The 20,000-nt window shown below is 32.6% G+C and overlaps 1 protein-coding gene across 1 annotated transcript in view; it reads right to left on the bottom strand.

The window, feature by feature from the left end:
* Positions 1 to 20,000, bottom strand: part of LOC145241463 (glutamate receptor ionotropic, NMDA 2B-like) — an 849,005-nt gene that overhangs the window by 231,314 nt on the left and 597,691 nt on the right. Inside the window, exon 8 of the mRNA XM_080104443.1 lies at positions 9,987 to 10,198. Within this exon, the coding sequence (XP_079960569.1) occupies positions 9,987 to 10,198 (212 nt within the window). The remainder of the gene's footprint in view (positions 1 to 9,986; positions 10,199 to 20,000) is intronic.

Raw genomic sequence — 20,000 nt, 5'->3', positions numbered from 1 at the left:
CGGCGACTAAACTGGTTCCCCCACCAGACTTGTTTGTTGAGGAGGGTGGTTAGTCTCCCTGAAGGATTAAAAACAAGATCTTCCAAAGGGCGAATGAACCCTATTTCTGGGTCAACGGCTAACTAGCACCGTGTGTTTGTGTGTAAGTATGTGTGTGTTGGGGCGGTGAAGTATCCCGTAAGCCGTGGCGAAGGCAACCTTTCTAGGAGAAGCAAATCTCTGATTAAAAAAAAAAAAACATAAAGCGGGAGACCAGTACCCGCATTAATCTGGTCTGCAGTTTAACTTGTTGCTGGCTATATTGCTCTTGCTTGTTGTTGGATCTTAGCATTTTGAACCGAGAGAAAGACTTAGCTGTCGTACAAAGCTAAGACTCTGTAACATCATCTGTGTATAGATACTCTCTCAGGCATTTGTCTATAAAAATGGTCCTGCGGTGATAGAAGTCATTTTGGGGCTCATGGACTTTAAGTGTCTGAGGGAGTGGCACTCATCTGACAAGACGTTGCAATCATATATATATATATAATTATATATATACACCCACATATATATGTACATATATATATATATATATATATATATATATATATATATATATATATATATATAAGTAAAAGTAAAATATAATTCTGTGTAAGTCACTTCGTCAATTTATGTATTGCTTGATAAGGTTGTCCATTGTGATTTACATTAGCATTGTATTTTCGTTTGGCCACACTTAAATAAAAAATAGCATTTTCAGCGTTCTGAAAATCAATTCTGCCATGCTAGGATTTTCATCACTTACCCTGCAGACGTAATAGACGCAACTGAAGACTACCCGTTTCTTGCTCGTCATGGTAGTGAGAGCGAAAGAAAGAGCGAGAATAAAAGAGATGGACATGACTAGAGCAAGAAATAGTAAGAGACATGTTTGTACAATTTTAGAGGAGTCAATACGCACGCTTAGCAATTGGGTCAAACCCTGACTCCAACTGTCTCTCATTTATGTTGGCATTTTTCTAGCTTGGAGTAACGCATCATGATGAAGTGTAGTTTTTGCTATTCAAACAGAACGCGGCCAGTGTGACCACATGAAAACATAGAAAATAATGTCATTTATTCGATTTGGTATTCACCAAATCGAATAAACTCTGACACACTTGTCGATGATTTCCTCAGTGTGACGCAGGAGAAAATGTATTTGTAGGCGATTCCTGACAACAAATAAACGCCATTCCTTGCAATTTAACCTAGCTTTCTTTGTAACAATATTTGAAAAAAAAAAGGTTCGCTGGCATAATATATTTTCGTATGCACACAAGCACATATACGATACACACTGTAGCGGATATATCAACCAAACGTGATAACACACACCACTTCTACACGAATAGAAGTCTCTCGGATGCAGAAACGTGCTGAATACAAGTATCTGGATATAACTCGTAGTAAGATTGTTATACAATTAACACATTCGGAGTTTGGTCTCAGTTTAAAGTACATGTTTGTACATTCGCACTAAATGCTTGTGATATATATATATATATATATATATATATATATATATATATATATATATATATATATATGCATGCAAAATTAACATGAAAAAATAATTTTCCAAATAAGGTAAACATATCCGGATAGAAAAAGCTCTACATGATCATATATATACGAAGGACGTCCAAGGTCTCTTTTTTATTCCGCAGAAATGAATCACTGGGCATAATATATATATATATATATATATATATATATATATATATATATATATATATATAGAGAGAGAGAGAGAGAGAGAGAGAGAGAGAGAGATAGAGAGAGAGAGAGAGATATGAGCCGTGTTGAATGCCAGCCCACGAATGCAAGGATGTCATCGTGACAAGATACGGATCTCTGAACTGTCATTAATTATAACTTCTTGTTGAGAGAATAAGTTAAAAATAATTAATACTTATGTAAAATAATGTTATCGCTATAAGACCCCCGTACTTAAAATTAAAATTTAGGAAGTTTATAATAAGCGTTCAATCTTAGCACAATACAATATCCAGATTTCGTCAGTTTGATACTATAATACTATTTACATTTTACGCCCTAATAGAAAATAATTCTCTTCATTTTCGTTGTAATTGCTTGGACACCCCCCTTCGAAAAGATCGGGTTCAAAATCTTTGACTCGCAATACGTATTATTTTCTTCACACATGAGAATGTATGTTCGACACACTTGTGTCTATAAGTTTAAAAAAATATTTATTTAAAGAATAATATTGAATCTTAATCTATATCAAATAAACATGAGGGGCACACTTTTATTTTTCAAATATAGTACGATTACGAACTGAATGATCTTTCTCATTTACATCTAGATTATAGAGATCTTGAAACATGTTTGGAAGAGTTTTGGGAATCATATTACTTTTCGAACAGATTTTATAAAATCACACAATATTCGATTTTAAATTATTTTAACCGATGTTCCACGGTATTTGATTTATTAATCCATCTATGAAAAGTGCATTTATCTACATAGTATTAAATACTTGCGACTGTTTTGAAGTTAGCCTGTGCATACATAAACCGAAACATAATTGGTTGACAAAAATATATGATAGGTAACAGTTTCTCCAGTGTCATTATCCGCGGTCGAAACTCACAAAAGTCTACATTTGCTACTACATGGTACGTTTTTATTTTTGTGGAACTCCTGCTTTTGCTCATGAAGCAAACACCTCCATTCTACTATCATAGTTACTAAATTTCTCATGTAAATTCTATGTAGTGTATTCTTCCACAAAATTTCACAAATAATTGACGTATTTATCGTTAAAAAACTATAGCAGCTACGTAAAGATACCACACTTCATAGGCGGATGCAGAACGAACACAGCTTCAGTGTTGCGTTGTAACTAGTGTTACAAAATTTTTTTCCGAATATGTCAACATCCAAAACATGTGCAGACGAGAAATATTTAAAAAAAGACGCACAAAGGCTTCTACAAAATAATGGCGCCTTCGTATTTTAAAGTGCCTGTACCTAAGGAGAGCGTCTCAATACCCAAATAGTACACTTGCTTCCCCAATGGAAGCCATAATCTCTGTAAACGAAATGCGTACACTCTCCAGCATCTATGATAATGTTAAGTGTTTCCAGAAAGACTCTGATGTCTGCGTTATCCCCGATGTCCAACCGATTAACTTTCCCTAAATTTGAAAACAGAACAATGGCCGCTAATGTTTGTTTGGTTCGCTCCGTTAGTTTTCGAAGAGGATTAACCGTCCACCGAGGGAGATTCGCTTGCAGTTGGGAATAGTCAAAGAATCGATGTTTCTTTTTATTTCTGCTTTGGATGATTCCAGGCAGACAGTGCGCTTACGGATATTCAATGTCAAGTGGACCCTCATCCGATAGCTTTTCCACCGTCCTCATCTTGTAGCATACGTCCGTACATATCTTCATTTATTTTCAAAGATTGATCAAACTTGCAGAAAACATGTTTAGAAAGTTTTATCAACTTCGTTTTTAATACAAGATCCTCTTCAACAGTCACGGTGTCATACACTATGCCTTGGTTTAGTCTCGAAAGACAAAGGATACCCTCTGTAGGAACGGCCGAATGTGTAATTGGGAGGCAAAGGTTGTCAAATACTCAACCACACATCTCCTAAATCGACACTGTTTGAGTCCAGTGAAAAGAAGAAGTGCAGAACGACTGGAAACAAATGCCGAGATAACCGGAGAGCACATACAGCACCTGGACATTCCAAATGGTCACCAATTTTGTACTGGTCAGGTTCAAGGTTGCTTAACTTTTATGATCTAACGGGAACTAGGGTGTCAAGGTAATTATACTGTATTCATATTACGCTTTGAAATAATATGTTCATCGGTTAACGAGCGTAGGTAAGAATATCTCATTCGTTTTTAGATTATGATCACACAATATAATAAATCTCACCTGTCTGTTTACATTGATGTGTGTATGTATGTATGTATGTATGTATGTATGTATGTATGTATGTATGTATGTTTGTATGCCTGCCTAAAACTTTTGACATACGTGAAGGATTTTCACGAGATGGGTATCCCCTAAAAGCTCCACCCTTCAGACGACAAATATCGAACCATTTGTAAAATATATTAATTCCTTCATCCTAAACTGGACACTTTTCTACAAGGAGGAGTCGCTTTTTTCGCCGATATTTTCGAAAGTCATCCCCTCTTTTCGATAAATTAGCCTTAATCTAAACCTTCACCATTTCCCGTTTTGGCAATGGACGCACCGGCAAAGACATCACGTTTTTTCACGTTCTTTTCCTCCTTCGCGTAGGGTTCGAGCCTGCCTGCCTAGTACATTTTTTTTTTGCTAAACACACATCTATTAACAATCGGCCAACGGTGGGCATCCAGGCTAGTACAATATAAAATATGCAGACACACACACATATAAACATATACATACGTACACACACATATACATATATATATATATATGTATATATATATATATATATATATGGGTATATGTACATGTGTGCATATGTATACGTGTGTGTATGTATATATAATGCGATTACAATTACGCTAGCATGAATAAGTATATATATATATATATATATATATATATATATATATATATAATTCAAACACGGTAGTGTTTGAATATATAATTAAGTGTTTGTTTTACTAGATTAGAACTGTTTCATAGATTAACCGTCCACACATTTTGCGACCATATTTCAAACAATTTTGCAGTTCAGACGTCACCTTGTCGGCTATATTAAAAAAAAAATCAATTTTTGTTCAGTAAAACAAAAGTTATGATAAAACTACTGGTGTTCAAAAGTTCTCAGAATACCTAAGGTACGGACAGGTAGTTTCTTTTAATTGGATGTTGGTTAACATAGAACTCTCTCAAACAGTCAGCCAGGGAAGTAATCTTGTTTTTCCTTGGAACAACCAGGCAACACAGCTTCTTGAGCTTCAAGCCTCGGCTGGTCTTCTGATAGACTTTCAGCTAGAGGAACATCTTGGGGTTCAGGACCCGACTGGTTTTTTAATGAACAATCAGACGGAAGTGGTTTTGTGTTTAAAGCTCTGACTAATTTTCTTGTGAACATTCAGACAAAAGAGCTTCTTGTGGTTCAAACCTCGCTTGTCTTCCGATGACCATTTAGTCAGTAGAGCTTCTTGTGGTTCAAACCCAGGCTAGTCATCCTGTGCACATTATGCCAGAAGAGAAAGATAACAATTCCTGTTAATAATGAATATATGCATAACTTTTTGTAATGAATTATATAATATTTATATTTATATAATAATAATTTATTTACCCTTAATGAACTAATGCCTCATGCTTACGCAATCGTCAGTGTAAAATAACAATTCCTGTCGGTAATATATTTACGTTTTTATTTCATTATATGTACACATATATGTGTATATTAATTATTCATTTAAACCTACATACGTCTGTGTTTATGCTTACGCAGTCATCAGTGTAGGGTATTAAATCATGCCTGTAATATAAACTGATTTTGACACAATAAATACTAGTTACAAAGAAAAGCCTTGAAAATCGTGAGTTACATACAAAAATGCGATTATCATGGTTAAGACCAGACTTAGAAAAGTAAAAAAAACAAAACTAGTTGTTAAAACTGGAAACTTAGAACAATATATATATATATATATATATATATATATATATATATATATTCTAGTAAAACATATAATAAATTTATAACTTTAAATATTGCAGCATTAAGAAGTTTTTTTTTTTAAATCAATTTAATATGATATAATCAACTCTTAATAGTGCAATATTTAGTATATTTTTACTAGAATATTCTTTTTTTCTTTTTAGTTTTAATAACTAGACTTTTTACTTTTCTAAGTTTAATCTAAACCATACTATTTTGGATGCTTGCATCGATATCTCTATTTCTTTCTTTTTTTCTCTCACTCTGTGTATATATATATATATATGTATATATATATATTTATATATATATATATGTATATATATATATATATGTAACATACACTTATATGCATGAAGTTCAAATCAAATTTTCTTATACTGTAATCTATATATATATAAAAGTTAAAATGTCTGTGTGTGTGTGTTTGTGCACATTTCCCTACCAAATTACTCTGACAATTTTCAGTCTAGAAACTCGAGATTTGTCATAAGTGATATTGAGATTTGTGAAAATCTTCTTAATCAGTCTTCTGCAAGAAATTTGACTACCAAGGAGTCAACGTTCAACGATTTGATCTTTGAATTTTCTACCAATCTCCTCCGCCAATTTTGGGTCTAAACACGTGAAATGTTAAATATAGGCTACTTGAACATGGATCAAAGTTTAGAATTGGATTTGAGCCCAAAAATTAAGTGTTAAGGGGTAAAAGTTGGGGTCAAAGTTTAAAAAATTGACCTCTGCGGGCTCTAGCAAATTACTCAGCAAATTTCTGATATAAACATTTGAAATTTTACATAAAGGGTATTCAGAGATAGCGCAAGCTTTTTAGTCAATTTGAGTCGAGAATTTTAGCTTTCAAGGGGAAAAAGTTCAAAATATTTGGCCTTTCCGGTGTCTAGCAAACGTCTCGGCCAAATTTGGGTCTAAACATTTAAAATTTATACATAACGGGTATTCAGACATGCGGCAAGCATTTTAATCAGTTTTGGGGCGAAAATTTGACTGCCAAAAGGTTAAAGTTGAAAGAGTTGACCTTTGCAGATTCTACTAAATTCCTCCGCCAATTTTGGTAAAAACATTTGAAATTTTAGATGTAGGTAACTTGGACATGGGCAAAAACAAATATTTTGATTTGAGACCAATATATCAATAATCAATGTTACGGGGTCAAAATTAGGGCCCAATTTTAAAAAAATGACTACACAGTCAATTTATGGTCTAAACATTTGAAATCTCACAGACAGCGTATTCACACGTAAGGTAAATTATGAACAATGCATAGGGTCAGAGCGAAGCCGGGTTGAACTGCTAGTTAAATATAAATTTATAAACTGAACTGCTAGTTAAATATAAATTTAACAATACTTTTCTCAGTTATTTATATGGTTAACCATATAAAATGCTAATGAAATGCATACTAAAATATTAAATATTGAATGCTGAGATCAATTTTTTCTAGGAATTTGATACTCCTGAGAATCGATTTGAACTATATAAAATTATTGTTTTTCATAAAGTTAGCACATTTACACACACACATACACACCCACACACACACACACACACATATATATATATATATATATATATATATATATATATATATATATATATATATATAGCCATGATCCGTTAACTCACTTCACTGCCACTCTTTATTTCTTTATTTCACATAAATTTAATACCAAATCTATGAACATGTATTTTACTTCTTGCATAATGCAAACTAATAAATACATTTCATTTATATTATTAATACTCGTAGTTATACATATACATGTATGTATTATTTTAAAGCACAGAATTAAAAAAAGACACTTGTTTTTCTATTTAATTTACAGAAATTAAGTTTCAACGATGGAGTAAAGATAAATTCAATAAAATTATTTTACAATCATCTAATGATTGTAAGGTCAGAGGGAGCCATATGTCCAAAGCTTACAGTGAAATAAATGGCGGCTGAAATACGGCTATCAATAACACTTAATAGGGCAATAAAAACAACTTAATATGCGTAACACTTTATGGAAATTGCTTAACACATTTAAAGGAGTTCTAAGGTGGAAGAACCATTTCATAGATCCGTAAATTTTATGGGCAACGCCAGTAGATTGGTTCTGCTATTTAAAATATAAACGTTATCATTGCCATTTTTTATTACTAATAATTACTATATAAGATTCAACCGACATAAGTCCATCTCAAATAAACAGAAGTATATAGAAGCTAGAAATAATTGTTAGAGAGTGATAGAGACAGCTAAGACAGATTACTCTGAAGCCACCAGCAAACGCATCGAAGCACAGAAATTAGGAACACGGGATCTTTGGAAAATCTACAACAGCGTAGTAAATAATGGGCAGTAAACTATTCCCCCACTATCAAATAATCATGAGGTTGCTTGCACGGCAACTGACAAGGCTAATCTGCTTGCCAGTCGGTTTGCCTCAACCTCCACACTGGACCCGGTACACCACTCCTTTCCTGATGTTCCTTTGCGAACAGACGCCACACTAGACGATTTGAAAATCACCTCTTCTCAGATGCATGCTATTATAAAAAACCTAGATACCTCAAAAACAGATCTCATCCCGGCTGTGCTATTAACAAAATGTTCTGCCTAGGTTGCTCCAGTTCTCTCCAACCTTCTCAATAAATGCCTTAACGAATATTGCTTTCCCGACTGCTGGAAAACCGCTTCTGTGGTACCAGTCTTCAAGAATTCTGGTGAAAGAACTGACCTACTAAATTATCGACCCATTAGCCTCCTCCCGCTTTTCGCCAATACATTTAAGTCCTTAGTTAATCAAGTCATAGTCCAACACCTAACAGCTGCTAAACTCCTGACTGACAAACAATATGAATTCATGCAAACCCGTTCAACAGCAGATATCTTAACTGTAGATTCTGAACGTATATACCGTTCATTGGACAAAACAGGGAAGGGTAGAGCGGTGGCCCTTGATATATCTAAGGCTTTTGAAAGGGTATGGCACGATGGTCTTCTAAGGAAAATTAGATCATATGGAATCACTGGAAGAATTCATAATGTAATTAAATCCTTCTTAAGTAATAGAAAAATCAAAGTTGTCCTCGACGGTCGTACATCTAAACAATATGACATAAATGCGGGAGTACCTCAGTGGTCTATCCTTGGACCTCTATTATTCCTGGTATTCATAAATGGCCTCCCTGATAAAATTGTATCGGAGATGGGTATATTTACCGATGACACCACTCTCTATAACAGATCTGAGGGGAAAACAAATGAACACATATCCAAGGAAATTACAGAAACACTAGAGGATGACTTCCAATCTGTAGTGGAATGGGGACAAAAATGGATGGTCACATTCACTGCTACTAAGACTCAGCTTGTTTCCTTCAATAACTACAAGAAACCTTCTCTACCACCAATAGCAATAGCCGAGAACACATTGCCTGAAAGTACTTCTTTAAAACTCCTCGGCCTAAGGTTTACAGAGAATAAGAACGGGAATAGATACATTGAGAGCATTGCCAAGGCTGCTGCAAGGAAGGTTGGCTCCCTCTACCGTGCTAGAAAACTACTTACGCCTGAAAGTATCCTTACCTCTATAAGGCAACCATTCGCCCATGTATGGAGTACTGTTGTCACATCTGAACTGGTGCATCTGCTGTTTGTCTCTCGCCCCTGGACAGGGTTCAAAAGTGAGTCGCCAACCTGATATATCCTGAACTCTCATCTAGGCTTCAGCCTCTGCCGCATCGACGAGATGTTGCATCCGTCTGCCTGTTCTACAAATACTTTAATGGTGAATGCTCTGACGAACTGCAAACAATTGTACCTCCTTGACGTAACTACCTCCGACAAACCCGACCAGCTAGTAAGTATAATCCCTTTACAGTAGAGATCCATAGGTGCAAGAAAACCTTTTACTCCAATAGTTTCTTCCCCAGAACTGCAGGTCTTATAAACTCCCTTCCGGGATTCTGCTTTCCCAACTGTACTGATATGCAGAAGTTCAAGTGTAACGTAAACAAACATCTTTCTACTCATCTCCCTTCATAATGTCCCTGCAAATTAACTCCCTGATAGTTGGTCCCTGCTTCAAAGTGGCACTGTGCCTTGTTTGGGGTGAAAATTGAATAAAAAAATATATATAAATATATACGTACATATAATGAAATAAAAACGCACCTTAGTGTATACGATTGACAAGTAGATGAAGCGCGATAAATAAGGACAGAATGTATCACACAACTATAACAGAACACCACACACACACAACAATGAGAGAAAAGAAAACTTACTTTGCAAGTCTAATTTCTTTTCTCACACGACACGGGACGGCGTTTATGCTACATTTTCCTTCTTCCAGATCCAGGTAGCGGACGTACGGAATTTCCTCCAGTGTGACGACTCGCATGAAGAATTTCTCCGGTTTACCAACAGGCGGTACAGTTGAATTGCCCGGCCAGTTGATGTCATGCATTACCAAACCAGTGTTGGTCCACTTACCGACCTGTACAAGAAAAATACACGAAACAGAGTGGGTTAAGCAATGCATTTGTTTCAAATGAGGACACCATATAGTAATATATTCATTCGACAGAAACAAAATATAAAAATATCAACGAAAAAACAAGGAAACAAACAAAGAATCCATATTTTTAATTTCAGCGATGAAGATGTACACGTGACATACTGATTCGAAGAAGATTTAGGAGGTAAGGCGATTGATAATGCTATTTTAATGTATTATATATATTTAATGTATTAGCAACAAATTTATTGACAACAGGAGAACAGGAGCAGCTACCGGGATACGATTTTCATACTTAAACTTGACAGAGCGAAGAAAATAAGATTCACCCATTGAATCTACATAAAGTTAATTTAATGTGTGAGTGAGTAACGTTTTAGCTGTAAGATTCATAATAGTAATAACATCAGCAGTAATAATAATATTAACATTAACCGCTTCCTCACCGTCACCAATTCATATTCAAAATTATAACGCAAACACACTATGCTAAGCATGTTTGTGTGTACCGCTTCTTACAATTATTGAACAAGAAATTAAAAACAAAATAAGAAAGCCACAAAAAGAAAAATCAAATAATTTGATCACAAGTTTTTTTCGTTTCTTTAAAATCTTATCGTGAAATTCAAACTGAAAATCGATACAATGCCTCCATAGAAAATGGTTTCGTATTTGCAAATATTAACTCCATGTAACTTCAAATGAACTTTTAAATCACCCTTCGGTGACTGTGAATTGTTACGTGGTTGGTAGGTCATTTTCTGCCGAGAGCTTACATGTTTTGCATAGATTAGCTTTCAGATCGATTTGTTTGTAGATCAATATTTTGTAAACAAACTTCATACTGATGAATGTTTCTACTTCGTAAATATATTTTGCCCCAATACATACCATCAGCTCTGGTCAGATTAATCGTGTAGATAATGGTAAATACATGAGCGATATTATCTCTGGTTATGTTATTGTGACTTATAGTAGGAAAACATGAATCGATAATCGTGAGATTTTGTGTCGCTTTTATAGCATTAACATATATTAAATCAGGCGTACTCTATCACTCAACCTAGTCCGAGTGCTTGTCAGTGGCAAGGTTAGTAATTTTTAACAATAATTTAAGAATGAAACATCAACAGCACTAATTCATTAAACATATTACGTTCTTAATGTATTTTAAAATAATGCGATCGACGACATCCTAATATTGAAATGAACAGAAGCAAAAAAAAAAAAAAAAAAAAAAAAACTTAACGAAATTTCAGAACTTAAAAATAATAGTGTTAGGGAGAAAACTGAATTTTATTGAATATGATAAACGTTATTTGTGCACAGTTGGATTCTTTCCGATTTACCGGCTGTTACAGTCGTATCACTCAAACGTTATTTATTGCATAGGTGGATTCTGAAAATACTAAAACAGCGTGTCAGAACTGGCACAGTAGTAATCATTATTAAGAATATAAGTCAAGACTACCAAATATTACAACTTCGGACATCACTACATGATGCAGTGTACCGCCATTCGCATAACTTACTGCAAATCCCGAATGCCAGAATATATATATATATATATATATATATATATATATATATATATATATATTAGAATATATATATGTATATATTTATATTTATATATATATATATAATATAAAGCTGAATGTATGTGTGTGTGTGTGTTCACGAATATGCTCCTATATGGTTGACTATTTTAGAAAAATGATTACATATAATGATAGAAGATGTATCGAGACACATGAATGGGTATGTTTGACATGGCAGAACGGTAGTTCAATAAAATTGTGGGGCCTGCGTTCGCGCCTGGTCAACTAAGTATGGAAATAAAAAATTTAAAAAAACAAAAAAACTTTTACAAGTGTTTTTGATATAGATGTATATAAGAATATTTTGAATAGTATGTTTTAACTTAAATAGGGATGGTATAATAAAATTGTGGGGTCTGCGTTTGCGCCTGGCCTCCAGAGAATGGAAATAGGCACACACTTTAATAAAGACTTTTAATATCTATCTGCGTAAGTGTACTTTGGTAATTATATTTCAGTTTGAAGAAATATGGTATAATAAAATTATGAGGTGTTCGTTCGCACCTGACCTCCATAGAATGGAAATATGCCACAAGGTTTAACAAGGTTGTTTAATATAGATCCACAGAATATTGTGATAAGTGTTTCAGTGTGAACAGGTATGATATAATAAACTATGGAGTTTATCTATTTTATTTTTGCTTTCGTCATATTTTGTTTTGGTTTTTATTCCCTCAAAATTCAACCCAAATGTACAACCCTTCCTTTTCATAACCTATCATACTTTCATAAATCAGAGTCCATTTTCTGTAGGCTCTTTTTGAACCCAGTCAACGACGGGTACTTTTGCTAGTATATATATATATATATATATATATATATATATATATATATACACCAGAATATATTTAGATGTATATATATATATATATATATATATATATATATATATATATATATATATATATATAAATTTAATAAATAAATATATATATGTACACTTGTGCCCGATATTATTCATACCCCTCGGATCTTTGAGATTTCTATAAGATTATTGCTCAAACCAGAAGGTAGACAATATTAAAGGGATTTCAAACAATAAATCGAGCATAAGCATTTAATTTAAACTCAACAAATAAATAAATTATGCAAGTTTGAAACATTATACAAAGAAAAACAATAATGGCACTAGTTCAAAATTATTCATACCTCTCTTACTAATAGTCAATAGCATGCCCTTTATTCTTAATAACTGCCTGTAACCGTTTTGGATATTTATCAACAAGGTTTTTACAAGCATCAACACTGATTTTTGACCATTCTTCAATGCAGTAGTTCTCCAAATCCCTCAAATTTCTAGGTTTCCGCTTTTTAACCTCAGTTTTCAATATGTGCCAGAGGTTTTCGATAGGGTTCAGGGCGGGACTCTGGCTAGGCCATTCCAAAACATTAATTTGATTATCCTCAAACCATTTCTTGACTATCTTGGCAGTATGTTTTGGATCATTATCCTGTTGAAGGACCCAGTTTGGTCCTAAATGGAGCTTCTCCGCATCCTGTCTAATGTTTTTCTGGAGTATCTCCAAATATTGCTCCTTCTTCATGGTTCCATCTATCTTGACCAAACTACCTGGACCATTTGCCGAAAAGGAGCCCCAAAACATTAGGCTACCACCACCATGTTTCACCGTGGGTATGGTGTTCTTTGGGTTGTAAGCTTCTCCTTTCTTCCTCCAAACGTAAGAAGCATCCATATCGCCAAACAATTCAATTTTTGTTTCGTGAGTCCACAAAATACTTGAGAAAACGGACTCTGGAGAATTCACATGGTTCCTAGTAAACTTTAGACGTGCTGCAAGGTGTTTTCCGGTGTGCAATGGAGTCCTTCTTGGTCTTCTTCCTTTCAGACCATTTTCATGCAGAGTCCTTTGCAATGTTTGCCTTGATATTTTTATGCCAGAAGACTCCAGATTTTCTAAAATGTCCTTAGTAGTGGTGGTTGGATTTGCATTAACACTGCCTACAATATTCCTGGTGGCTCTAGCAGACAGTTTCCTTTTCCTTCCTCTGCCAATCAAGTTGTTTGTTGTGTGGTGGCTCTGGAATTTTTTGATGATGCTCTGTACTGTTGCTGTAGGGACCTCAAATTTCTTGGAAATTGACTTGTAACCTAAACTATCCTTATGTGAATTCACAATTTTAGTCCTAAGATCATTACTAAGCTCTTTTTTCTTCCTCATTCTAATAATTTTTATTCTTTTATTGGTTTTCAGTTGATATCATTTTAATTTCTGAAAAATGCAAAAAACGAAATGAAATTAATCAAAGGTTGTATAAAAGCATTCAAAATAAGAATCAAACAGGAAACAAACAGTCAGAAACTCGATTAATACTGAAAAAATAAGGGGGTATGATTATTTTTGAACATTGCAGATTTTATAAATAGCTGTATATTTCTTTTATTACAAGTATCCCGAGATTTTAAGATGACGAAAATGATCAGAAGAGGTTTATTAAGAATATGTATCAATATGGACGTAAACAATAAATTCTAACAAAGTTACACCTAATAAACTCAATTTTCAAGGGGGGTATGAATAATATCGGGCACAACTGTATATATAAGTATATATATATATACATATATACACGTATATATATAATTCTATTATTAGCGTTACATTGAATTTATTATTATTATTATTATTATTATTATTTATTTTATTTTTTTGTATGCTCATCATTATTATTATCATTATCAGTAATTCAAGACTTTTGGACAACCTTATAATTAATATTAAGCTTAGAACCTGCCACATTAATTTTTTTCTAGTCCTCACTCCCCTACGTTTTTTATAATGACATTGAATTTAACACTTTACAGAAATAATTATTTCGGTCTGTATAGATAATATCCGGTCAGAGTAATACAAACTTTCAAGGGGTGTTTTTTTTTTTAATTCTTTTAAATATTTATCTGAAATCACTTTTTCTAATTAAGCCGAGGATGAAAGATGAATGGCTGTTTTCCTCTTCTTTTTTATTTTTCCATCCCATCCGACTGGAGATCAACGTCTCTTTGGGCTACTATACTGTCAGACAAAAAAAAACACATTATTTCGGCTGTTTTTAAAACTCTCCCACCGAAATTCATGCATAATTAAACTGGATTTAATTTTGGACTCCATTCACTCTAAATAACTTATTTCGATTTTCGGATTACCTTGAAAGAATGCATTATTTGAGGCTTCTTTGTTTTAATGTACAATGTTTCGAGTATTCTTAGCCTATTTACATTTCTCTCACTCTACAATACTCTTTTTCTACCATAATTCTTCGAAATTCCGAATGTTGGCAGCCATGCCCCTTCAAATGTTGTGATATGGAGCTAGAGTAAGAGAGGCGGAGAGTCAATCTTCGCGACAATAAATAATATTAATTATCAGTGCAGCCGGAACGTTTTGAAATGTTTGGGATAATTTTTTGAACATATATATATATGTGTTTGTATATATAAATGTGGTTAATATATGTAAAAAAAACAAAAAAAAAAGGTCCGCCCACCTAACTTGTACCAAATTACCACGTGAGTAGGAAAAAATGTGGCCTGCATTCGCGCCTGGTCCACTAAGCATGGAAATAAAAATTAAAAAAAAAAAACAAAAAAACGTTTACAAGTATTTTTGATGTAGATGTACATAAGAATACTTTGGTAAGTATGTTTTAACTTAAATAGGGATGGTATAATAAAATTGTGGGGTCTGCGTTCGCGCCTAGCCTCCATAGAATGAACATAGGCACAAACTTTAATAAATACTTTTAATATCTATCTGCGTAAGTATACTTTGGTAATTATATTTCAGTTTGGAGAAATATGGTATAATAAACTTATAGGGTGTTCGTTCACATAGAATGGAAATATGCCACAAGGTTTAACAAGGTTGTTTAATATAGATCCACAGAATATTGTGATAAGTGTAAATTAACAGTAAATTAAAAAAACAATCTCTACATTTATTTCTACAATATGCCTGAGGATGATAGAGGTATTTCTGTCGAAAGCGCTCGCGATTATGGATCCAACGTATACAATTTTGAGAAGAACACAAAAAAGACTATTTGGAGATTGGAGAAGATAAAAAGGAAAATTGTAAAACAGAATAATCCCGTGCTGTTCAATAATATTTGTCTTTATATATATATATATATATATATATATATATATATATATATATATATATATATATATATATATATTGAAAATATTAAAACTGTCCATATAACTGGATAAAACACTGAACACGATTTTCACCGAATATTATTAATATGAAGATGAGTTTGCTTTATGAAAAATAATCTATTATGTCCTTTCTGATAACAAATCGAATAAGGCGCTTTGTAAACCAATAGCGTGAAAATATATACTGTCATTCTCTAAGACAATACTAGAAGAAGGAATTTTTTGCGCGCGAAAATATCGAATAACCATTTTTCTTTAAATATTTCAGTCGCTTCACAAATGCAAAAGAGAAAATCGCAGCGATGTTTCTGTCCACTCACGGAATTTACACAAAAGCTTGTCATATTTCCTAAATCAAGCAAGCACGGAAACGTTTTCGTTTTTAGTTTTTGTCCTCATGTTATAGCGATTTCTCTTGAGAAAAGAGATTTTTCATCTTCACATGAAAAATATTTAAGTCAATGTGTTGCGTGCAGGATTACCATTATAAATATATCAACCATTTTTTATCATTACACTGACCATTCGTAAAGATGCCAAGATTTAATATGTATAATACATAATAATGGCATTTATATATATATATATATATATATATATATATATATATATATGGATAAATATTATCAGTGAATTTGAATTCATTAAAATATTATATATTTGTGTATCAATAAATCTGAGTTCAATGTATATATGAATACACATGTATTTTTCTGCTCATATATTGAGTTCACAATGTTCATATGTTTTAATTCAATTACTTTCGCATAAATACATATATAAATATATATGAATATACATGTATATATGTGTGTGTAAATATGTATATAAATAAACATATACATAGGTTCGTAAAGATCTGTATATTTGTGCTAATCTATGCCTCTTATTCTCGCTTTCCCTCTTGAACAATATACATGCTAGTACGCCACTTGGCGGTTCCCGGTCATAAAATACACTGAAATATGATATTTTAATTCATGCAGAACCTACATTTTTTTATTATACAGCTAGCTATTGTTTATTCTATTGTACGCAATAAATAGTAGTGATTTCAAAAGTTAATAAAATATATGACATGCTAAAACAAAACCGAAACATTTAGCTCTTTAGCCTTCTTCGCTACCACCTGAACGATGCCCAAATGTTTATCGCATAATTACTAACATAAACGTATAAATATATTTTTGCGCATGCCTAGATGAAATATTGACCATAAATTACGCCAGCAAAGTTCTACCATTTCAATTTTAACTAATTCTAAACTATTTTTATAGGCTAATATAATTATAGTGTAAAGTAAGTAGACCCAAAATTGAAATGATAGTTTAGTATGGACCGTTGTGCATCGCTGACAGTCGACGGGAAAGATCACTTATGTATGTATGTATGTACACACACACACACACACACACACACACACACACACACATATATATATATATATATATATATATATATATGTATATATATATTAATAAATACAAAATAAAAATACCAGCGATGGTTGACGCTATGTTGTTTTGAAAGAAGAAAAACCGAATGAATTTATGAAATGATCAACGTTTCGTCCCTTTTGCAGAGGACATCTTCAGGATATTAAAAGGAAAAATGCAAAAAAAGACAACGATCATAGACCATACGAAAATGAAAAGGAAAAAGTGTTAGAATCCTATCCATATCGGGAAGGAAACTATGTGTGTGTATGGGAAGGTTGGGTTGTTCAATGTATATATCCATATATATATATATATATATATATATATATATATATATATATATATATATATGCATATATATATGTATATTAACATGTATAGAAAATAAACAGACAAACAGTTTGGAAATCATTTGAAAGTGCAAAATGTCAATAAAAGAATGAGACAAATTCGATTGTTTGAACATATTTCAGTTTTCATTATTCCCCTTTTAATAATTGAAATATATCCGATTATTTCGGATATGAAAAATATTCATCATCAAAGAAGGCTGGTTTCTTTTGTTGTTTTTTCGGTAAATAAAATCTCCATGTCTTCAATTGGAGTTGCACTTTAGATTGTTGTAAATATGTATACACTCATTTGAGCGCGTGGTCATCCTAGTATATAGAAAATGGGCAAACGCCTTTAGAAGGACCATTTATAAAATAAAATTCTTTAGAAAATAAACAGACAAATTGTTTTGAAAGAACTTAAAGTTCCAAATATCTTATTAAAGGAAGAAAATGCGAAAAGAAAAAAAAAACTTTTTAAAAAATACGGATGTTCTTTTAATAAGATAGTTTTGCCACCATGTGATTTCAAAAACGTTTTACTTTATTTTCTAAAGTTTTAAGTTTTTTAATGAAGCTACTGCGAATTTTTGCCAACTTTCTTAACAGTTGGAAAACAACGCACCCAATCAGCTCAGCTTGTTTTTATCACAATCCTGCATGCAACTAACATCAACATACTTAATACGAAGATATAGATATTGTACGTAGGGGGAAGAAAAACAACAACATTTTTCTTTTTGTGATGATGGATATTTTACTATCCAAAATTCTTAAGAGACATTTTAATTATAAGAAGAGAAAAACAATACAAATAAAAATACAAAAATGACTGATTGTTTCTTTTAATATTATATTTCATTTGAAATTAGTTCATGTGTTTATTTTCTTCCTTTATTTTTATAAATGATGCTTCTTAGGGCTTCTACTAACTTTCCACACACACACACCTACACACACAAACACCCCCCACATATATATATATATAAACACAAACATATACACATACATACGTACCGTATATATGTGTATATATATGTGTGTGTGTGTGTGCGTCTGTGTGTGTGCGGAGACTGTGGAACTAACATCCAGTATTTAAGACAATCTGCTTTGACAAATCCGTTCCTTATAAACAGTCTACGCTAACAAAAAAGGTTGCCTTCAAGAATAATAGGGTTTAAGTAAAAAGCTTTATTTATAAGTAAACACAGTCGTTATCTCACGAGAACCTTTATACAAAATTTAATGAACAGAATGTAATAAGTATCAAGATAGTCAGATAAATCCATAGGTAGAAACTTAGATACAACTTTGAGATTATAAACGATCACAATTACGAAGTATTTGACTCTCACAAAAATTTCCTGTCTGAAATAAATTCATGAAGAACGTTATTTAGTGGAATGTTCGTAGAATGCGTTAAGAGCCGTCCCGATTAAATATATTTGTTTGTATAACCATTGTCTATTGCTTCATTCTATGCTTCACTAAAATATTAATGGTGTATTTCTATTCGTATGTGCATACCACAAAGGAGATGGCGACGTACTCTCGAAGATAATCATACTCACATTAAATGAATATTGCCACTATAATTATTATGATAATCTAGACTTTTGTATACGTATGTGCTTATTTCAGAATAAATATACATAGTATAAATGATTGTTCAGCAAATAACATTATGCGTAAAGCGGTATATATTTTTTTCTTATTATGCAAATCTAATGTGTTTTCAGAGAAGGCAATTTCATCTGTGAAAGCAATTCTCATGAATACAAATAATCGACTATTAACCAAAACAAATGACGTCGTTGTAATCAGTCTTTGTTTATTCGACAATCAGCTCCGACCTATTTATTAAATCAGAAGCCGTAATTCTATGGCAGAACAAAATATGTTTAAAAAATAACTTTCGCTCTAATATTTCTCTCAAAATCAGGAAACTAAATGGCATTATTCGGTGATGCTTTACACAAGTTTTAGACGAACAAAAGTTTATTTCCAAATTATCATTTTGTAACATTACAATAAGTAAATGTGCGAGTGTCATTTCTTTATGAGCTTATTTTCATCTCGTTTCTTCAGTGCTTGCTAGACAATAATGTTTTATGTAGATAATTTATAATACACTAGGAGCTGTACGCTGCATTTTCATTAAGGTTTCATTCGAAGAGGATTAATTTAAGGGAGGGAGACTGATGTAATCTTAACTAATATTTTATTTTT

This window comes from Euprymna scolopes, chromosome 20, assembly GCF_053919585.1.
Source record: "Euprymna scolopes isolate OS-2025 chromosome 20, ASM5391958v1, whole genome shotgun sequence".
NCBI classification, from domain to species: domain Eukaryota; kingdom Metazoa; phylum Mollusca; class Cephalopoda; order Sepiida; family Sepiolidae; genus Euprymna; species Euprymna scolopes.
Note: the sequence above shows the minus strand (reverse complement) of the source record. Positions and strands in the feature narration are given on the sequence as shown.